The sequence below is a fragment of the Parasteatoda tepidariorum genome, chromosome 6 (genome assembly GCF_982258835.1).
Source record: "Parasteatoda tepidariorum strain Cologne lab strain chromosome 6, Ptep-v5.0, whole genome shotgun sequence".
Taxonomy (NCBI): Eukaryota; Metazoa; Arthropoda; class Arachnida; order Araneae; family Theridiidae; genus Parasteatoda; species Parasteatoda tepidariorum.
Window position 1 is genome coordinate 87,714,560 of NC_141760.1, and position 19,537 is coordinate 87,734,096.

General features: G+C 26.8%; 1 protein-coding gene across 1 annotated transcript in view; it reads right to left on the bottom strand.

The window, feature by feature from the left end:
- Positions 1 to 1,700, bottom strand: part of LOC139425213 (defensin-1-like) — a 59,498-nt gene extending 57,798 nt beyond the window's left edge. Inside the window, exon 1 of the mRNA XM_087166146.1 lies at positions 1,637 to 1,700. Within this exon, the coding sequence (XP_087022272.1) occupies positions 1,637 to 1,677 (41 nt within the window). The 5' untranslated portion in view covers positions 1,678 to 1,700. The remainder of the gene's footprint in view (positions 1 to 1,636) is intronic.
- Positions 1,701 to 19,537: the final 17,837 nt, after the last annotated feature.

The following is a 19,537-nucleotide window of genomic DNA, read 5'->3' on the forward strand; positions in this document are numbered from 1 at the left end:
CACCGCCATGTTAACATGATGGAACATTTCTGTAGTCAGTGGTTCTATTTTAATCACTTTTTTTTAATTTATCACCTATTTAAACTTTTCAAGTTTACCCTTTTTAATTTGCAACGTAACACAATTTAAAATTTTTTTTAATCTTACTCTGTTTATTGCTACTTGTGCTCCTTAAGTTCTTAAATTGCTTTTGATATGGTTAAGTCAATGGTTGTTATCAAGTTATAGTTTTGTTATCATAAGTTTTAAGATTTTTCTTAAGTTTAATGGAAATTTGAGACAGGTGAATCGGTGGATTTTGGATCGGTGGGTCGCAGGTGAAAAGTGAAGCCAAAGACACTGTTTATGAAACACTGAAGCCGAAAACACAGCAAAAACTTAAAAAACGCATTTGTTCTGCTCTAAGCAGTGCGAAAGTACAAAATGTGAGGAATGAACTTGATTAGATATTAAATGTTTGTCGTTTCACAAAAAGACATCATCGTATGCAACTGACCACACGTCAAGCTTTTGTAACTGAAAAAAATTGGTATATTTTTCTTCAGTTTTACTTATTGAAATATTCTTAATAGTTTCGAGAATATAAATATTTTATATTCGATCATTCATTTATTCTATACCTGTGTTACATATTTTTTTTTCTGAAAGTATAATTTTGTTTGTAATTCCAAGAAGGAAACAAGTCTGGTAAAATAAAAGTACTGTGCTGCATTATGATATTTCTGGTAAAGAAAGCCATAATTCTGATTAATAACAGCGAAATATACGTTATATATATTACTCATTTATTATTTTTTCCGTCCATATGTTAGCACTTTACCAGAAATTCTGGTTTTTCAAAATTACAGTTCTCATTACCACACATCTAGTGAAAAATACATAACTTAAATATAAATTTTACTGAATAAATTTTTATGACATGCTCAAAAGGTATCATGATAAAATGACCGAATTTCCGCATATATACCAAATTTTATAACAGACTATAATACCCTGTTTTATTTTTAATTTTTCCAAAATCAAAGCACTTCGGTAAAAATTACCGAGCTTTTTGGTGTTGCCATAGAACTGGAAATACGATAACTTTTACCATATTCTGGTAGCTTTGACTTTACTTTTTTAACTCTGTGTGAGAACTATTTTGTTCTGGAGTTACGACATATTTAATCCATCTATGGGATTTACACACTGTGTTTTTTTATAATTTAAACACTTAGACTATGTTAAAACCTTACACCTTCAATGATTCGTAATAGTTGAGGATTGAGTTGAACTAGTTCGAGTTTATATTCTTGATAATCAATATCGTAGCTCAATGCAAGTTGTATATGAAAAATATATATGACGAGAGGAAAAATATTAACTATTTCTATAAGCTAACAAATTAGAGGATTCTGAATATTGATAAACTCTAACTCGAAATCTGAATACATATAAACTTTAATTATGGTATCATTGCATCATTACATTGGTATCTTTGCATCACCCATCAGGAAATTTTGCGAATCAAGTTTTTGTTCAAACTTTGATCACGTTATGAATGCTGTTTTATAAGTAATTAGCTTCTCCCGGTTTTAAAGTGACATTTAGTTTCAATGTTTAACAAAATTCATAAAAAAATAGAGCAATACTAAACTGAACTATTGATCTCCTTCTGCTACTGAGGGTAGTTTCCATTATTATTTACCACAAAAGTAGCCCCCGTGATTTCCAGAATATATTGCAGTGGGCCCTGGAAAGAAAGGTGGAAGACCCTACTTTTAAAACAAGAAAGCATTGCAATTAAAATTGATAAAACTGCAGTTATATAACAACCAAAATATAATACTGAATTACAAAAACAATATTCAAAACCAAAAAGGCGATACCCTTTATTTAGTATGAAATAAAAGAAAATTTACCGTAAATAAAAGTAAAAATCAATAATAAGGACAAGAAATGTTACACCAAAAGAAATGTAGAATTTAGACATTAAACCATTGCATTGTAAATATTTTCAGAAAGAAATAAGGACAATTAAAGAAAACATAAAATAAGCAAACTAAAACTGCGTTTAAGGAGATAGTTAATAAGATTTTGTACAAATCTCAATTTTTTTTTGTTTTTTTAATTAACGAAAATTATTAATATCGTAGATATTAGTTATGAATTTAAATAACAGAGGTTCAAAATCAGAATCTAAATTTTTTAAAAAAAATGTAATGCGTAGAGGTTAAGAAAAAAATTCAGAACATTTTTCTCAAAAATATTGGGATTTCATTAATTTTATTTATTCCTTTTTTTCTCTCAAGCATATGCCTTTATGGAAAAAAAAACACAACCATTATACATTCTAAACTAGTTTAATTTCAGTGCAAACATTTAATATGTTTACAAGCTTAATATGTCGTTAAGGAATCTAATTAATATTTCTTAAAATAGAAGCGTTTTGATGTTAAATTATTTAAAATCTAAAAATTATTACCAATGTTTAAATACTTTTTTGTTTGATTTTCTATATCTTGTAGATAAAGGAGGAAGAATAAATTTTTAGAAATTTATCTAAATATATTCACTATTTAAAAAAAAACTAAAAAAGATTAAATTTTCGCAAAGAGAACCTTTTAACGGCAAACAACTCTTTACTAGTCATTACAACCAATTTCTTGGGGATGGGGGCTGATGCAGAAAGTGCACACTGTAGCAAGTTTTTAAAGTAAATCTATTTATCATTCCTTTAAAAAATATTTTTTTCATCCGTTTAAGTTGCGGGTTAACTGGTAGTTAAGCAAAACGAATCAAATAAAATAAAAATTCAATAAGTCTCTTAGATTCTGAATGTTTTTCTTTACCTTTGAGTATTCCAAAATGCAATTTAAAAGCTTTATTTGACAATATAAAAGAAATCAAATAAGCCAAATTTCAAGGAAGTTTCCTTCGTGACTAACTTCCTATTTTGAAACACTATGTTGCGTGATCAAAGGAAAAAATTTTCAAGATGGAATCCCATACCGAATATTTTTAAATCCTAACTTTTATTGCACGAAGCAATATGAAAAATAAACGTATTCCTAATAGTCCTAAAATAAAACTAAAAAATTGGGGAAGGTAAAAGTTGCATTTAATAAGAGTTATACGATTGTATTTGATAATAATTATGGTCTTTAAAATGATATTTACTAAAAATATGCTAATGACATTATTTTTCCATTATTTCTCAATCGGCTACATAATATATTCTTTTCTAAAAAAAATACGAATTTTTTTTTTAAAAAAATAAAATTTTTGAAATGTTATTGACGTAAAGTAAGCTATTGGCATTATTTTTCCATTATTTCTTGCTCAGCTCAGTGTTATATTCGTTTCTATAAAAAAAAAATATTATGTTTTTTTTTTTCCTCTAAAAAATAAGATTTTTAAAATGCTATTGATATTAAATGGACTATTGACATTATTTTTTCATCGTCACGCAAAGCTTTTTCATTAAAAAATCTAGAAGTGGGTTCCCTAAAGGACCTCACTTAGTTTTTGTTAAAGTATTACGGGCACTAAAAATTTCAAACTAAATGTAATAAATCTATTAAAGTATATTGCAAATCTGTTGAAAACTGTTGCAGTAAATTCTCAGCAATGCATAATTTTTCAATTGGTAAAAATGTCGAAGTAAATATAATATATCATGCAATAATTGATACAAATGTTGTAATGGACCTGAAACTATTTATTTGATACTGAACTTTTCATTTAAACAGAATATAAATTCATATTATTATAGATATTACGCAAACAGAAACTAAATTATCTGTAGTAAATTATCTGCAAATTAAATTTAAAAAAGAAAACTATTACATTATAGATTCTACATCAGTTTTCTATTCCTATTTCTTAGAAATATTTTTTTCGTTGAAAAAATTAGCCTTTTTAATTCGAGTTAGTCACCACATTTAATCCTATTCTGCTACTTATCATCACGTATTGCTATGAAAAGAAAATAATAAAGAAGTAGAGAGATTTTTTTCTCCTGAATAACTAAATGACGTCTATTATGGATCCTGTTCAAAAACAAAGCTTAAAATTTTTAAGCACTTTTTTTTGGGAGGGGGGGATTTTAATGATGTTCCTCGGAACAATAGAAATCATGAGTACTAACACATATTAGGAGAGCCAACTATTAAAAAAAATTGTTTTTTAAGGACAATTTCTTAAAAAAATATATCTAATGTCACTAATATAAAAGGGACCTAGCCTCGCTTCTTCTCTCCTATAAAGCAGTAAACTGTCTATTTTAACTGTTTATTATAAATATGTTTATTAACTGTTTATTATAAAAATGTTTATTTAAACTGTTTATTATAAATTTGTAGGTGTAAAATAATATATTTTTTATCAATTTAATTATTTAGTTTCAATAAAGTGTATCATTTGAAAGTTTATCCCTAAGTTTCCATGTCAATCTCCTGGCCTAGGGATTTTTTCTATTATTTTAGGAAAAAATAAAAAAAATTTAGTCTTGCTCCTGCAACACTCTTTAATCCCACTATTCTGTTGGAATGATTGAGGACTTTAAAGATCTGATTCGCCTGATGTTCTTTTCATAGCGTTGAAATTCTAAGATGATATATGAAACAGTTTCTGCTGTACAACAGTTTTATTACATAAAAAACATTTTTTAAATAATAATATATTTTATAATAATGTGATTATTATAATAGAAAAACGTTTTTTAACCTAAATCTGTCTTGAGAACTTAGTAGCAGGTCGTAAAAGTACAAAATGTCACACTCCTGATATGCAAAAATATTATTACTCTAGGATACTCTAGGTTATTTTTAGAGGCAGAAGATTGACTTAACCAGTATCGTTAAAGTGAGTTCCCTTTATTTTTCTTTTGTTAAAGCCTTATAAAAAATATTAAAAAAAAGTGTGATTTTTTTTTTCTTTTTTTCCTAAGATTATTGAAATTAGTTCAATTTTTAGGAATTTGTGATATGAAAACGGCAAGTCTTAGAACAAAACTTGGGCAACAGCAAAATAAAATAATTAAATTAATAATTCTTAAAAAAAAATTTAATTTTTAGGAAATAAACTCAATTTAAAAAAAATTATGTACAGATATATTTTTCTTTTACACAATTATAAAGATGAAATAATATAAAACAATGAAAAACAGGATTTGATTGCATTGTTTTTTCTTCGATTAAAATTAGAATAAAATTATTATTCTTGATATCTTTTAAGCACTCCTTATATTGGCGAAGTAGAAACGAAACTGTTATTAGTATCTATATTTATAAAAGTTATTTATAATATAGTATTAATACACTTCCTTACGACATATGAATAATTTCTCCTATTTGTGTTGATAAATAAAACAAAGTGTAAAAAATTAGCCGTAATTCCTTCAAATTTCCGCAGTGAAACAATTAGATATCAAGAATGAAGAAAAATCTTGCTTCAATCAAAAAAGTAATTCCATTATCAAACTACATTAAAATCTACTGAATTTTCCTAATAGCAACGAAATTCAAAAATTAAGTTTAGAGCATTCATTAAAAAAAATTATTGCAAATAAAAGTTTAAGTTCACTTTTGTTCCTTTCCTTTACTTTATATTTCATTGAGTTTAATTTCGTTCTATTTCTCATTCATAAATTATCAATACTTACTAACGCCGTAATTAACGTTTTCAATTTGAAGTATTATTAATTTCGAAACCATATGTTAAAGATATTAAAATAAAGCACGAAAATTGAACTTATCATACTGATCTATACAATACATAAATCTTAAAACAAAACCCTTTTACAAAAATTGTATTTCTGTTTCTTTCTTTTTCTTAAAGCATCGCATTACTTATTCCTTATTTTATAAAAATTTATTAAATTCGAAATTTATTTAATGCGAACAAAAATGCAAAAAAAAATGAGGGTGACATCATAAAAAGTACGTTTCTTCAATTTTTCTCACTTCATTTTTTTCTGCCCTCGAAAGTTTTAAAAGGTGTTAATTATATGTTATAGGAAACGAAAGTTGAAATTTAATTTTCAAAAAAAATAAAGGTTTGCTTTCAAGAAGTTTAACTTTACGCCAACAGATGGCAGCATCAAAAATATATTGTTTTATATTCATTCCTTTTATTCGTATCTGGTATTGTATGTTTCGAAGGAATTGCAATAAAAATTGTGCTTTCAAAATCATTTTATAAAACGAAAAATGTATTGAGGGTTACCTTATTTGATTAACTTAACTTTTCTTTGTGATATAGTGAAACATTTCAACACGTTTTTTTTTTTTTTTTTTTTTTTTTTTATTTTAAATATGATTCTATAATTATGTTTAGAGTCGAGTTTTGAGATATCTTTCAATATAGCCTTTACGCGAAACTATTGATTGTATTTTTAAAATATTTTATTTTATTTCTTTTTTTACAGTGACAATTTTAACTCTTAAAATTTTAAAATTTTTCCGACATCTTATATTTTTATTTATGTGTAAAGAATCTATTAACAAAAAATTAAAAATTTTAAATGAAATCTAAATTTTTTTTTACAAAAATTTTAAAAATAAATTCGTGTTAAAATATTCACGGAAATAAGAGTATTACAACGAATAAACTAAAGTAATAAAAGGATAAAATGAACTTTCTGCTGAAATAAAATATCAGTCCTGATATTATTTTTAAGAAAATGTTAAATTGCTAAATGTTAAAAAAATGTTAAATGTTAAACAGGAGAAATAAAGCAAGAAAAAAGTTTTTGAAGCAATAATCATTTCAAAAATATTTCATATATACGACAGCAATTATTTTATGAAACAAAAATGGCTTAAATTCAACAGCGAAATCTCAAAATAGAGTATGACACTTACTCGATATTAATATTTTTGCAGTCTGGCTAAAAGATTCTTCTTATGAGTAGGAAAAAAATTGATATGAAATAATAACTCTTGTATAACGCTTTCTTCATTTATTATTCATTTCTATATTTTGCTCTTTGTCTTTATTTGTTTATTTTAAAAAAACTCAATTAATATTGAATTGAATTATTTCAGCAATGTTTTTTTGTCTGAATTATCTCCTTCAACAGTGTACTTAGTGTCAATTTATAATTTTTAATTGAATCAAGAAGTTAAAATTTATTTTAAAATCAACCCCATGGCGGTAACGAGTTTATAGAATTTAAATAATGTCTATAATTTGTTTTTCTTGTAAAAAATATTATACTTTTCGGACATTGTACATGACAATATTTAATCTCAGAGCCGGGATAGATTGGCTCGTAGGGCGTTGTACTCATGTTCGTGAGAACGGAAGCTCGAAAATTCAGCTGGCCGAAGAATATCTGTGTATAAAAATTGGTGACGGGTGCATGTTAAATCTGTCGGGATCACAAAGTCCTCTCCAAGTTCCCATAACAAATAAATACCTCTGGGGATACTGATCCTGGACTTCTGGATAGGATTCAAAATTACAAGGTTACGGAGTTGAACATTGGTAGTCGTATAATCGAATTTCGGTCTGCTGTTTAACGATGGTTATAAAATAAAATATTTGGTCACAAAATAATTGGTCTCATTGATTTGTCAAATTTAGAATAGAAAATTGACTATTTACTACTATTGAATGCCTTAAAATGCGTAAATATGAAGCGAAATAATCTAAAAATATTTTTTTTTCTTATTCTTAAAAAGAATTTTTAAGAAAAACAAGCTATGCGTACATTTTTCCTAAGTTAATTGTCTTCCTTTAATATATGCAACTAAAATAATGAATACAAGATAAATTAGAAACTAACTTTTGGCCATCATTTTTATCAATTTTATTTCGTGAAAAACATTTAACGAGTTTTTTTAGCAGCAAGATACTTAACACAAATTTAAAGATTCAAATATGTTAGTGAAGTTTCAATTCTAACTCAGTAAAATAATTTGGTGTAAATTTTAAACCAGTAGAATTGGAATCTAAATCTGTGAATCCAAATCAGCGTCAATAAAATAAAAAAAAATTCTAGGATCTTTTAAGTCAGTAGTTTTAAATTTTTATAGAAATTAAGTTTATGGTTCAAATCAAAAATAATTTCGTAGCATTGAGTGGAAACCAGAAATCAGAGAACTTCATCGCTTAAAATAATAAACTGCATGTTACAAATTTTTGTGTATATCTGACTTATACGACAAAACGTATATTGATTAAAAAGTAATCATTTTTATGAAAGTGTAAAAGGCGAACATTTGCATTCTCTTGAAACAGAGAATAGATTCTCTGTTCAATTTAGACGCATATTTCCAATAAACAGGAAATATATGTACATTTATCGCATGATATTTATAGGTATCGGCGTTCTAGGAGCAGAATTCCCTGTTAACAGCTATTAAAACATTATGCATATAACCTTCAACGAAAATAAGCGAATACACATGTGCTAACTAAAAGAATGTAAGGTGGATAATTTATTTAATATTTATTTGGTTAACAGGTGATTCTGTTATTGATGTCAAGGGTAATCAAATGAAGTCATCATTATCATCCTATGAAAGTATTTTTAGTCCGGAAATATTAACTAGTTATTATTATAATTTGAATTTGTTTATTTTTATTCAAATCCATTTGCCATACTTGCATAAATCTGAATTAGTGGAAAATGTTCATGATATTTTAAAAATAATTTTTTTTTTAAAAAAACTTAACAAATTTCAAAGCATGCATTAAATAATTGATCTGTACTTGAAATCGTACCGGCATATACCGAATATGAATAACATTCATCGCCATCATAATGTTGGGAAAAAAATTAATTCTAATTCTTGGTTATTTATTGTTATTTACTGTTAACTTCCTGGTGACTTTACGTTGTAAGATTAAGCAAAACACTTTATCAGAAGTTCAACTGCCCAGAATAAAAATTAACTGATATCAGCATGATTTCGTTTGATGCTATTGCTTGTGGAATCTTGCACAAAACTGAAAAGACATATAACGACGCAATTAATTTAGGAAAAATAATTTCCTTTCTTTTATTATTTTTTGGCGTTATCAGTAGGTTTATTTTATCAGAGTAAGCAAAATTTATTTTTTAGAAGTACATCTTTTCAAAATAAAGATAATTATATTCAGTATCATTAGCAATAATGCTAGCTCTCGATGTCAACTATTGATAGTCAAAAATTACCCTAATTAACATTAATTGATATGTTATGCAATAAAAAACATAATTAATGTTAAAAAAATACACTATATAGGAACAGTAAAAAATTCCCATCTTATTACATACGTCAATGATGCTTTAGTAATTTTGGTAATATGTACTACTGGTATTATGTTAATTGGTGTTTTTTAATGAGTACTAAATATACCACGATTGGTATCAAAGTAACTCTGAGAAAATAGGTTTTTACGGTCTACCAAAAATGATATGTACAGGAGAAAATTGTTGAATAGCTGACCCAATTCTGAGCTAACGTTTATTAATATTCAACTCCGTAGCTTTGTTATTTTGCACTCAACCCAAAAGGCAAGAAAGCATCTGTATCAAGTATTTTTACGACAAACTAGCCTTCTGGGAGGACTTTTAGATGGAACTCACCTGCATTGTTGTTACATGGAGAAGAAAATCACGAAAGCTTTCCACGGTTAGCCTGGTGGCAAGAAGACTCCAGAATCGTTTGTGCTGTTGTTTTCAAATTTAGATAGTGCATGCAAAAATCAAACTTAATGCCTGATCTTAAAAATTATTCAAAAATTTCAATTAATCCGATCGGGAGAGATGTTTGAAAGATAATTTCTTTTATTGGCATATACCGTTGTTATAAATTAAACTGCACTAGTTATAAAATAAAATATAACAACAACAAAAAACGTTTCTGGAATTTATAACTCACAGGACCACATGAGCACATGTCAACTCTCCCTTTTACTATTATACAGAAATAATTTCTAAAAAAACAACCTTTATCATTGACAACACACTTTTATTATAAATAAAACCATCAACATTCTGGAGTTCCTTTTCAAATTTATTTATAGATTTTTAATGGGTTAAAGTTACTTTTTAAATTGATCACTTAAACTAAAGAATTAAACTAATCCAACAACGTTATCATTTATGTGTGGTAACAGAATTAATTACAATTTGATAAAGCAACAGAGTTGATAGATGACTTGCTTTAAAATTTTCTGTTCCCAATAAATCATTTGTTTAGTTTTATACTTGAAAACCCATTATTTAAAATTTTAGTACCAGCTAAAATAAATGTTTGAGAAGATTAGTTATATCTAAACCATTAATTTAGTTTTATAAATTATTTGTCTTTGAACGAAGCTAATTATGTATCGAAACCACTTATTAGCTATTTTTCTTTAAAATTAACTACCCTATATTGTAACAAAACAAGAATTTCTAATACTTTTATTTAAGTTTATATTAATATTTAACTGAATAGATTCTATCTGATAACCATATATTTTAGACACTGAAAATGTTTTATACTCTGCTAGTTTAAGAATAATAAATAGAGCATTAGTAAGTAGGAATTTCTGTATAAATACCATACTGTATGAAATATTTATTTCACTCGAAGGGAAATATGATGTAACAAAAAGCATTTTTTTTTAAATATCGTAAAAAAATATTTAATCTTGTAGTCATCATTGAAGGAGGATTTTTTTCGAAACAAAATATTAAGCAATGTTATAAATAAATTAAAAAAATTGCTGGTGTAAATATATAATTACGTAAAATTATTACAATATTAAAATGCATTTAATCAAAATATAAAACAATATAAAAATTGTTAACTAAAATGTAAATACTATTAAAAATTGAAAAAGAAATAACTGAACAACATTAAATATATTTTGAAAACATTCCCATTGGATAATAATAAAGAGAATAAACTGTAAGCGTAACTATTCTAAAAAAATAAGATACGCAATAGTTTAAATGAAATAAGTAAGAAATGAGGACATTAAAAGTGTATTATTTAAGGCATTAAGAGCTATATTGAAATTTTATTTAAGATATTATTTAAGAAATTTTACTAAGAGCATACTTATGTAAAAAAAATTCTCTCTTCCACTTTTAACTTAATTTTTTAGAAGGCCAATCTCACTACTATGGAATGCCTTATCTAACAATAAATATCTTTAGTTTAAAGATTTCCTAAAGAAAGATTTTTTCGGCAGTTATAATTTTATTTTACATTTTATAACAGGTTCGAAGTTAAAGACTATCAACATTCAACGCAGTGTCTTTGCAATCTTGAACCCAAGCCAGAAGACAATGGAACTTCTGAATTTGAAATGTCTAAAATCCATTGAACAAACAAGCCGTATTAGAGGGCCCACATTTGCGTTACACCGAAAGAAAGACCACACGACCGCCCAATCTATACCGTGATGAGACTATCGGCCACTGAGAATATTTTATGCCAGTACTATGGTCGGTGCAAACAGGAAGCAGAATTCGTATCAATCAGCCACCGCTAGAATTCCAACCTGGGTTACACCTTATTGGGAGACGAACGCTCTATTCTCTGAGCCACCACGTCTCTGTGACACTTACAGTTTTATAACCATCGTTAAACAGTCGAAAGTTCGGAGAATACTTAGGAATTGGTATTTAATTAAAATAGTGAATATGGCAATTGTTAAAAACAATTAGTAATTAACATGCAATTATGTTCATTATTAGTTTTGAAGTTTTTTTTCTTTAGTTCAAAAAAAGTAGGAAAATATAGAATAGATACATTCTTTTATTAAACAAATCATTAAAATCGGTGTCATAAGTAAATATTGTTTTATGCTTCAATGCTTCACTATAAAAAAGTTATAACACGCCTCATTACATTTATTTCACAACCTAATATGTAATTTTCTATTCATCCATCATTGATTGAAACTTCTATAATTTGCTTTACTGTTTACTTTATTTTATTTATTTTTCAAAGTTTTTTTTTTTTTGCTCATAGAAACTGCTTTTTATTTTATTTTTTTTATTAAATGAATTTACATTTAATTGTAAAAGTTGTACTAAACGTTTCTGCAATGAAAATTTACAAAAATATCAAACTGTAAAATAATTATTTCAAGGACAAAAAAAAAAAGAGATTTCAAGTGGACAAAGATAAAAAAAAGTTACATGACTTATTCAAAATGCTTACCCCGTTTTTAAAGGTGAAGCTGAATTCATATGCTAATATTATTAAAAACGTTATTCAGAATGTTGGGAGTGACGCTGTTTAAAACTTTATAATAACGGCACTTTTTAAAAAGGCCACCGTTTGTTTTCATGTGAATGATTATGTAGACATACAAATTTCTTGCATTCGGACAACAATAAATCCTGGTTCATATTGAAAAATAAATATAATTAAATAATTATACTTTATAATTGAAAATCCTTCTAAAAACTCATTTTAAATAAAATGATTTTGAGGTTAAGCCTAACGGTATGATTATACAAGTGTTATGATGTATTTTAACATTTTACCACATCTACCCCTGCTCCTACCTTCTTCGTTAAAATCTGTTTAAAAATATTTTATTTGCCATGATTAACATAATAGGAGATAGTTTCATCGAATATAAAGTGGTACCAAATTATTTTCATAATGGTAAAACTGTTTAATTTGATTAACTCATGTTTATTATATGATGTCATATTTTCTGAAGAATCATTTTTATGTGATATAAACTATAATTCATAAAAATTCTTTTGAATTAAGTGTATACGAAATACATTCTGTGGTTTTTAAGCCTAAATAGGCTTAGGTAGAATACTATTTTTGAAGATTTGGTGGCTTCTGTCTCCGTTAAACTCCGTTCTAAATATTTTTTCCTTGACTTGAGTAACATGATAGGTGATAGTTTCATCTAATATATGTAAAGTGTCTTACCAAAGTATATTTCATAATAGTTAATAATATTTAGGTTGTACTTATGTTTATTACTCTTGAGCATCATTTTCTGAAGGATAACTCATATGCGATACAGACGTTAAATATCATTTGTATTAAATGAGTAATTAAACACATTCTGAATTTCTTAAGCCTAACTAGGTTTAGGTAAAATACTATTTTTCAAGATTTGGTCATTTCTGTTCCTGCTCTTGCTGATACCGTTACAATCAGTGTAAAATATTTTTCTCCTAACCTTAATTAACATAATAGAGGATATTTTCATCAAATATATGTAAAGTGTGATACTAAAAAATGTTTCATGATAGCGAATACTGTTTACGTTTATGAACTCGTGTTTTAGTATATCGAATATTACATTTTTTGCAGAGTCACCAACATGCTCTGCAGACAAGAATTCGTTAAAATTTATTCACATTAAATAAGGAAATACATATAAGAAATCTCAGGAAGAATGTGTTAAATATAAATATAACTGCCCTGCTTGACGTCAAAGTAAAATATGACAAACTCAAAATCTCATTACAAGTTTTAATATTTTCTAAACACCTGCTAGATAATTACAGTTAATGATAGGAAATTTTAAGCTCTTCGTTCATCAAAATGTCAAATCTTTTCAATATTTTAAGAAATATTCATCGCTGAAATAGCTGAAATTATTTAAAATAATGACTCAGTCAGGAAAATGTATCATTTTTGATACTAGTGCAGAAATAATTACAAGTTAGCCCAAGAAGTTTTTACTCCATCCGCGCATCAAAGTAACTAAATCCATTACCCAGTTTTAGTTTAGTACTTGACAACTATTTAAAGAGTTTAAGCCAATGAATGATTTTTTAATCCTTTTAAATGTTTTTATTACTAGAACTGCATTTAAAAATTTTATTTATTTATTCCAAATGCTGTGCAATCTCATTAAATACTCATACAATGTTTGTAGTAGTTGGATTTTTAGAAGTTACTCAATTATTTGAAATGTTCGCAAACTAGTAATAGTAAAAATAATTCAGATCTAGCTATAAAAATACAATAACTTCATTCACAATATGTATGTGTGAGCAGCTGCCTTTTCATCTGGATTAATATGAGTTCATTCATTACAGTCTGATATAAGTAAAAAAATAGTTTATTCTCCAAATCTCACATAGGGATAGTCTAATTTTGAATTAAAGTTTATCGCACCTAGAGGTCATATCTATAAAGATAAATACAATTTTACATGATTTTTTATAATTTAATAACAGTCGTTGAACAGCAGACCCAATTTTTGAGTTTACGACTACTGATGTTCAACTCCGTAGCATTGTAAGTCTGAATCTAATCCAGAAGGCAAGGGAAATCCTGGTTGGGAGAAATTTCCCTTCGAGGAAGGGGATTTTTTGATGGTACTAACCAGCATTTGCGTTACATGGAGAGGAAGACCACGAGAACCTCCCTTGATTAGCCAGGCGACCGTGGGGCTCTGACCCATGATCAGTCTACCACTGAGGATATTTCACGTCAGCACTGTGGTTGGTGCAAGCCGGATACGGATGCGTATCGACCAGCCATCGCTGGGATTCGAACCCGGCTCATCTCATTGGAAGACGAACGCTCTATCCTCTGAGCCAGCGCGACTCAGTGTACACGATTCGCAAGTACTGTAGCATCGTTTTTCTTTCCGTTTTTTTCGTTTAGTTTTGAGCATCGTTAGATTTTTTACTCGTACTTTTGAGCTAGCTTGCATCAAATCTTATTTGTACGTTGAGATTGCATAAAATGACATACTCTTTGTAACAATAAACAATCCGTTTGAGTTCCTACTCTGGAAATTATTGCCCTTGTTCGTGTTAACAAACAAAAGCTTACTGGGATTATTGAATTCCAATTATTATAATCTCCTTTAAACTATAGTGTCCCAATTAATATAAACTCATCTGATTTATATAGTATCCCAATTGTTATATCATCTGAATTATAGTATTCTAGCTATTTTAATCTCACTTGAGTTACAGTATCTCGATAAAAATCTTAATTATGGTATCGTAATGATTATAATCTCATGTGAATTATCCTTTTCCAATTATTACAATCTCACAGGAATTATCTTTTCCTATGTTAAATTTATTACTATTCTAATTATCTCAACTGCTCCAATTATTAATATCTCAAAATATTTCAGCTATAATTTTACGATTTACTACATAAACTATAATATTTTCTTGTATGTTCTTTTCTCACATAAAGAAAATGTTTTTTCACCTGTGTTGAATAAGTACAGATTTTTTTAAGAACGTTTGTTGAAGCACATTGTGGTAGTTAGCGCCTTAAAAGCAACTTTGAAATGTAGATACTATTTTCAACTATTCTTATTTTATTAAACAGAAACTTTTTAGTTTGGAAATATAAGTTTAAAATCCAAGCAAATGTAAAATAATGTGTAACACAATTTAATCTCAATTTAACTAAATCTTTTTGAAGCAATGATTATGAAAAGTGAAATTTGTAAGAGCACAATCTTAGTCACATTTAACTTTTCCCTTTATTTGTTCTTTAAAGCATTTGTTCCAGGTCAAATAGCTCTACCAAAAAATGTTAGTCATGTCAACCTACTAACTATCAATACTTTTTTAGAATGAACAAAGAATTATTTTACCACGAATTTATAAAATCAGGTATACTATTTTTTGTGTGGAGTGCTTAAATTCGACCGAAAAAGTACAAAATAATTCATATTTCACACATTGCTTTGGCATTTTATGGAATGATTAATGGATACAAAAACCTAAAAGCATGCTATAAACTACCTAGATAAAATATATAAACACCCTCATATTTCATACTTTGCGTAAGCAGCATTAATCATACATTTGAATATTTAGGTTTATGATATATTTATAGGTACTATTTATAGAAAGTATATTTGAATATATACCTTCTATACAATGATTGGAAAAAGTATATAGATACATAATAACTTTCGTATTTTATACTTCACCTAAAGAGATTTAGTCATACTGTATAATGAGTCATTATATAGGCTAGACAAAGTATTTAGATCTGTTTCTCAAATTTCATACTTCGCCTAAAAACGCCGGGCATTCTGTGAAATGTCTAGGCATTCTATAGATTACTAGCGTTTCGTACACTGATGATTGCAAATACAATGACTAATAAAACACCTGTTAATAAAAATTTTAGACATTTATAATCGAACAAAGGACAAGAAAAAAAATGACAATGCGACGTGTATTATTAGGTCAAAGAGTAAAATCCAAATTGTTGCTACAGACCAAACAAGGAAAAAGACTTTCTACCGTAAACGATCACGTGCTCAGACACATTTTTTTGTTAAAAAACCATCAGACGTATAAAAGGAAAATAAATTTATCGATGCATTGTTCATTACTATCTGCGCCATTTTTATAATGGGAAGTTTCAAAATAACGAATTTTCTTTTATTTCCGTTGAAAGTATTCCAAGTTGTTTCCTCACTTCAAAAATATTTCCTCAGGGCTCATTGACCTTGGGACAACTCAACTCAACTTAAGCTTAAACTTGGACACTGACATAGCGTGCCTTCACACAAGAAATCTTTAGATCCCTTGTTCATGCATTTCCATCTGACAATATTTTCAAAGAGGTCATAAACGCTGTCTCGCTGAATAACAAATATCTTTCAACTCCGTTGGTCTTATGAAAAAAGTAATGATCAGTCTTTTGTTAAATAGAATTTTTAGTAACGCTTGAGCCTCTGGTGTCAACATCTTTTTCACGCTCTGTTTAGAGGTGATATTTATCTCGATATTTGAATGCATTTTAATGTGTTTATTTGTGAACTGGAAAACAATTTCATTTTTTTCTGACTTGCAGCTCCAAGATCATATGTGAAACGAACACAAAAAAGAATACATTTTAGAGTCTTGATTTTTCAAAGCGTTATGTAATGCTAAATTGAAAGTTCCATTTTCGTTCAAGAAAATTAAACAAATAAAATGGAAAAAAATTTTCATTTGATTCACAATTTGTATTTAAATTCGATTTTTCAGAGCGTTGCTTATGTATGCTATGCTAAATTGAAAGTTCCATTTGCGAATAAAGAAATTAGCAAAATAAATAAATAAATTTAAATAAACTATGCATTTGATTGGAATTTAAATTTTATTTTTCAAAACGCTGTTATTGTATAGTATTTCCAATTAGAAACAGATTAATTTCATTTGTTTGCTTTTAAGAAAAAATTAAAAATACTTCAAGTGATTTGACACTTAGTTTTGATTCAGTTTTATTTGTGGGAAGGGGTTTATGCAAAACAAATTGAGCTATAAAATCTTATATTAAATGCGCAGTATTGCATATAAATGCTCATTTATGATTTTACTCTGTAGAGAATTTGTATGAATAATGACTTTTGGGGATGAGACTAATATTCATGCGATAGTTTGGCAAAAGAGATTTAATGTTCTTACTACTAAGAAAAATGAGACTAATATAAAAATGGATCGATAAGTTTTAGCGAAAATATCATTTCATGAAAATATTTAAATTCAGAAGTTAAAAACAGTTTATATACTGATGTCTAGAAAAAACCATTGTGACAACTTTTGAAAAAATTTTATTAATACACCACTGCCTCTTAAAATTAAACAAGTTATAATTAGTTTTCTTAAATATCATATTATTATTTATGTAGCCTTTGGATAGATTTAACAGAAAAATGCTTTCTATGTTTATGAAAAGATTAATAGACTCAGTTAATTTGAGATAACTGTTTCGTTATAGACTTAAATATAGATAAAAGATAAAAAGCTTTGTTTATTGTAATAAAGTAAAGTATTGATATTTCTTCCCGATTTTAACAGCCAAATAACTTTTTAAACCGAATTAGGATCTAAAGTATATGAGTTATAAAAAAAGATAACTTAGATTAACTTATTGATTTGACCATTGTTTTAATTCATTTATCAAAAATTGTTCGTTACTAAACACTTGCTATCACAACTCAGAAAAGATAGTAAATCCAATGCGTATTTTATCATTTCAAACATTAAATGTCATTTTAATTGTGTTTAAAGAACTGAAAAAATGTTACATCTAAGTAACTCACGTCATTAATACATAACTGATAATGATTATTTTCTCTCATTTTTACTAAAAACTTAATTTTAAGTCATTAATGTTATTTTATGTTTAAGTTGTATAAAATTTGCTAATTTATTATTTTTTCCAAAATTAACTGCCTTTGGTAAACAACATAATCCTTCTCTAACTCGACGATTTGCAGCTCCTTTACGGCGAAAAAATTCTGGTAAAATTACCACTTTGCATGGTAATTACAATTCTAGTAAAAAAATATTTATTTTAGCAATAAAACCTAAATTTACGGTGCTTGAAACATTCATTTGGCAATTTTTTTGTTCAAATAGTACAATTACCACAATATATATAATACAATTACCACACATTTAGTACAAAATACAAAACTGAAAAGCAAATTTAATCGAATAAATGGTTTTTGCGCAATACTCTACGATTTTATAATAAAATTACCAAATTTTACCACATTTTCCAAGTTTTATCACAGATTATAAAACTATATTTTTATGTAATTTTACCAAATATTGGTATATTATCAATTTTACCAAAACCATACCGAAGCGCTTCGGTAAAAATTAATGAACTTTTCGATGTTCCTATAGAGCCAGAAATACGGTAAAGTTTACCATATTCTGATTACTTTTTTCTCAGTGGGGTAATGCTACGGATGAATTGATAATTGTAAAAAGAATTCAACTGAATAAACAATACTGCATTTTGATCTTTAACTGAGAAAATTCAAAAAATTTATGGAACGCAAAATAAATTCAGAAAATAAATGACACGAACATTTTATGATTAATCTGTGATAAAAAGCAACTTCATTAATAATGTCAACAAATATAATTTTTAAAAATTTGTTTGATTTGGTATAAAACTAAATAAATATTTCCTGTCTAGACAGATGTGATTAGAAAATATGATCAACTTTTAGTTAAACTGAGATTTTATATTCCCTTAGCATAAATATGGTAAATGCAATGTACAAAAATGTATTATTTTTAAAATATAAAAACTCAAATATGGTATCATTTATACCATATTTAAATATATATAGTTAATGCACATAGAAATTTGCGTGCTTATAAAATTTAGTTATTTTAAAATGCATTGTATCTATGTTTAATATTAAGTTAACTTTTTATTTTTAGAAATTTTTTGTGATATAATACAAGCAGTCAGATATTTAAAATAAAGTAAATTAATTAACCGGTTTCTTTATTTAACTTTTTATTGCAATAAATGTTTTGATGTAAATCATAATAGTTATACAGAGGGAAAACAGTTTTTATAAGTTTTCTCTTGTTTATATTCAGTCATCAATATAATTTTTTTTTAACCGTGTACGAGTCATTTTAAAAAAGTTCTTAAAAGATTATGTTTTTGCTGCATAGTTTTGCTTATTAGATCTAGCAACTTTTAATTAATTATTTACTTCAACCCTAAATCCATTGATAAACTTTACCAACTTCAAAATTTAGTGGAATGTAATTAGTATTATAAATGATGAATGCGCAAGTTAAATAATACCTTACATTTCTTTTTAGTTTTTCAGAGATCTGTCATTAATT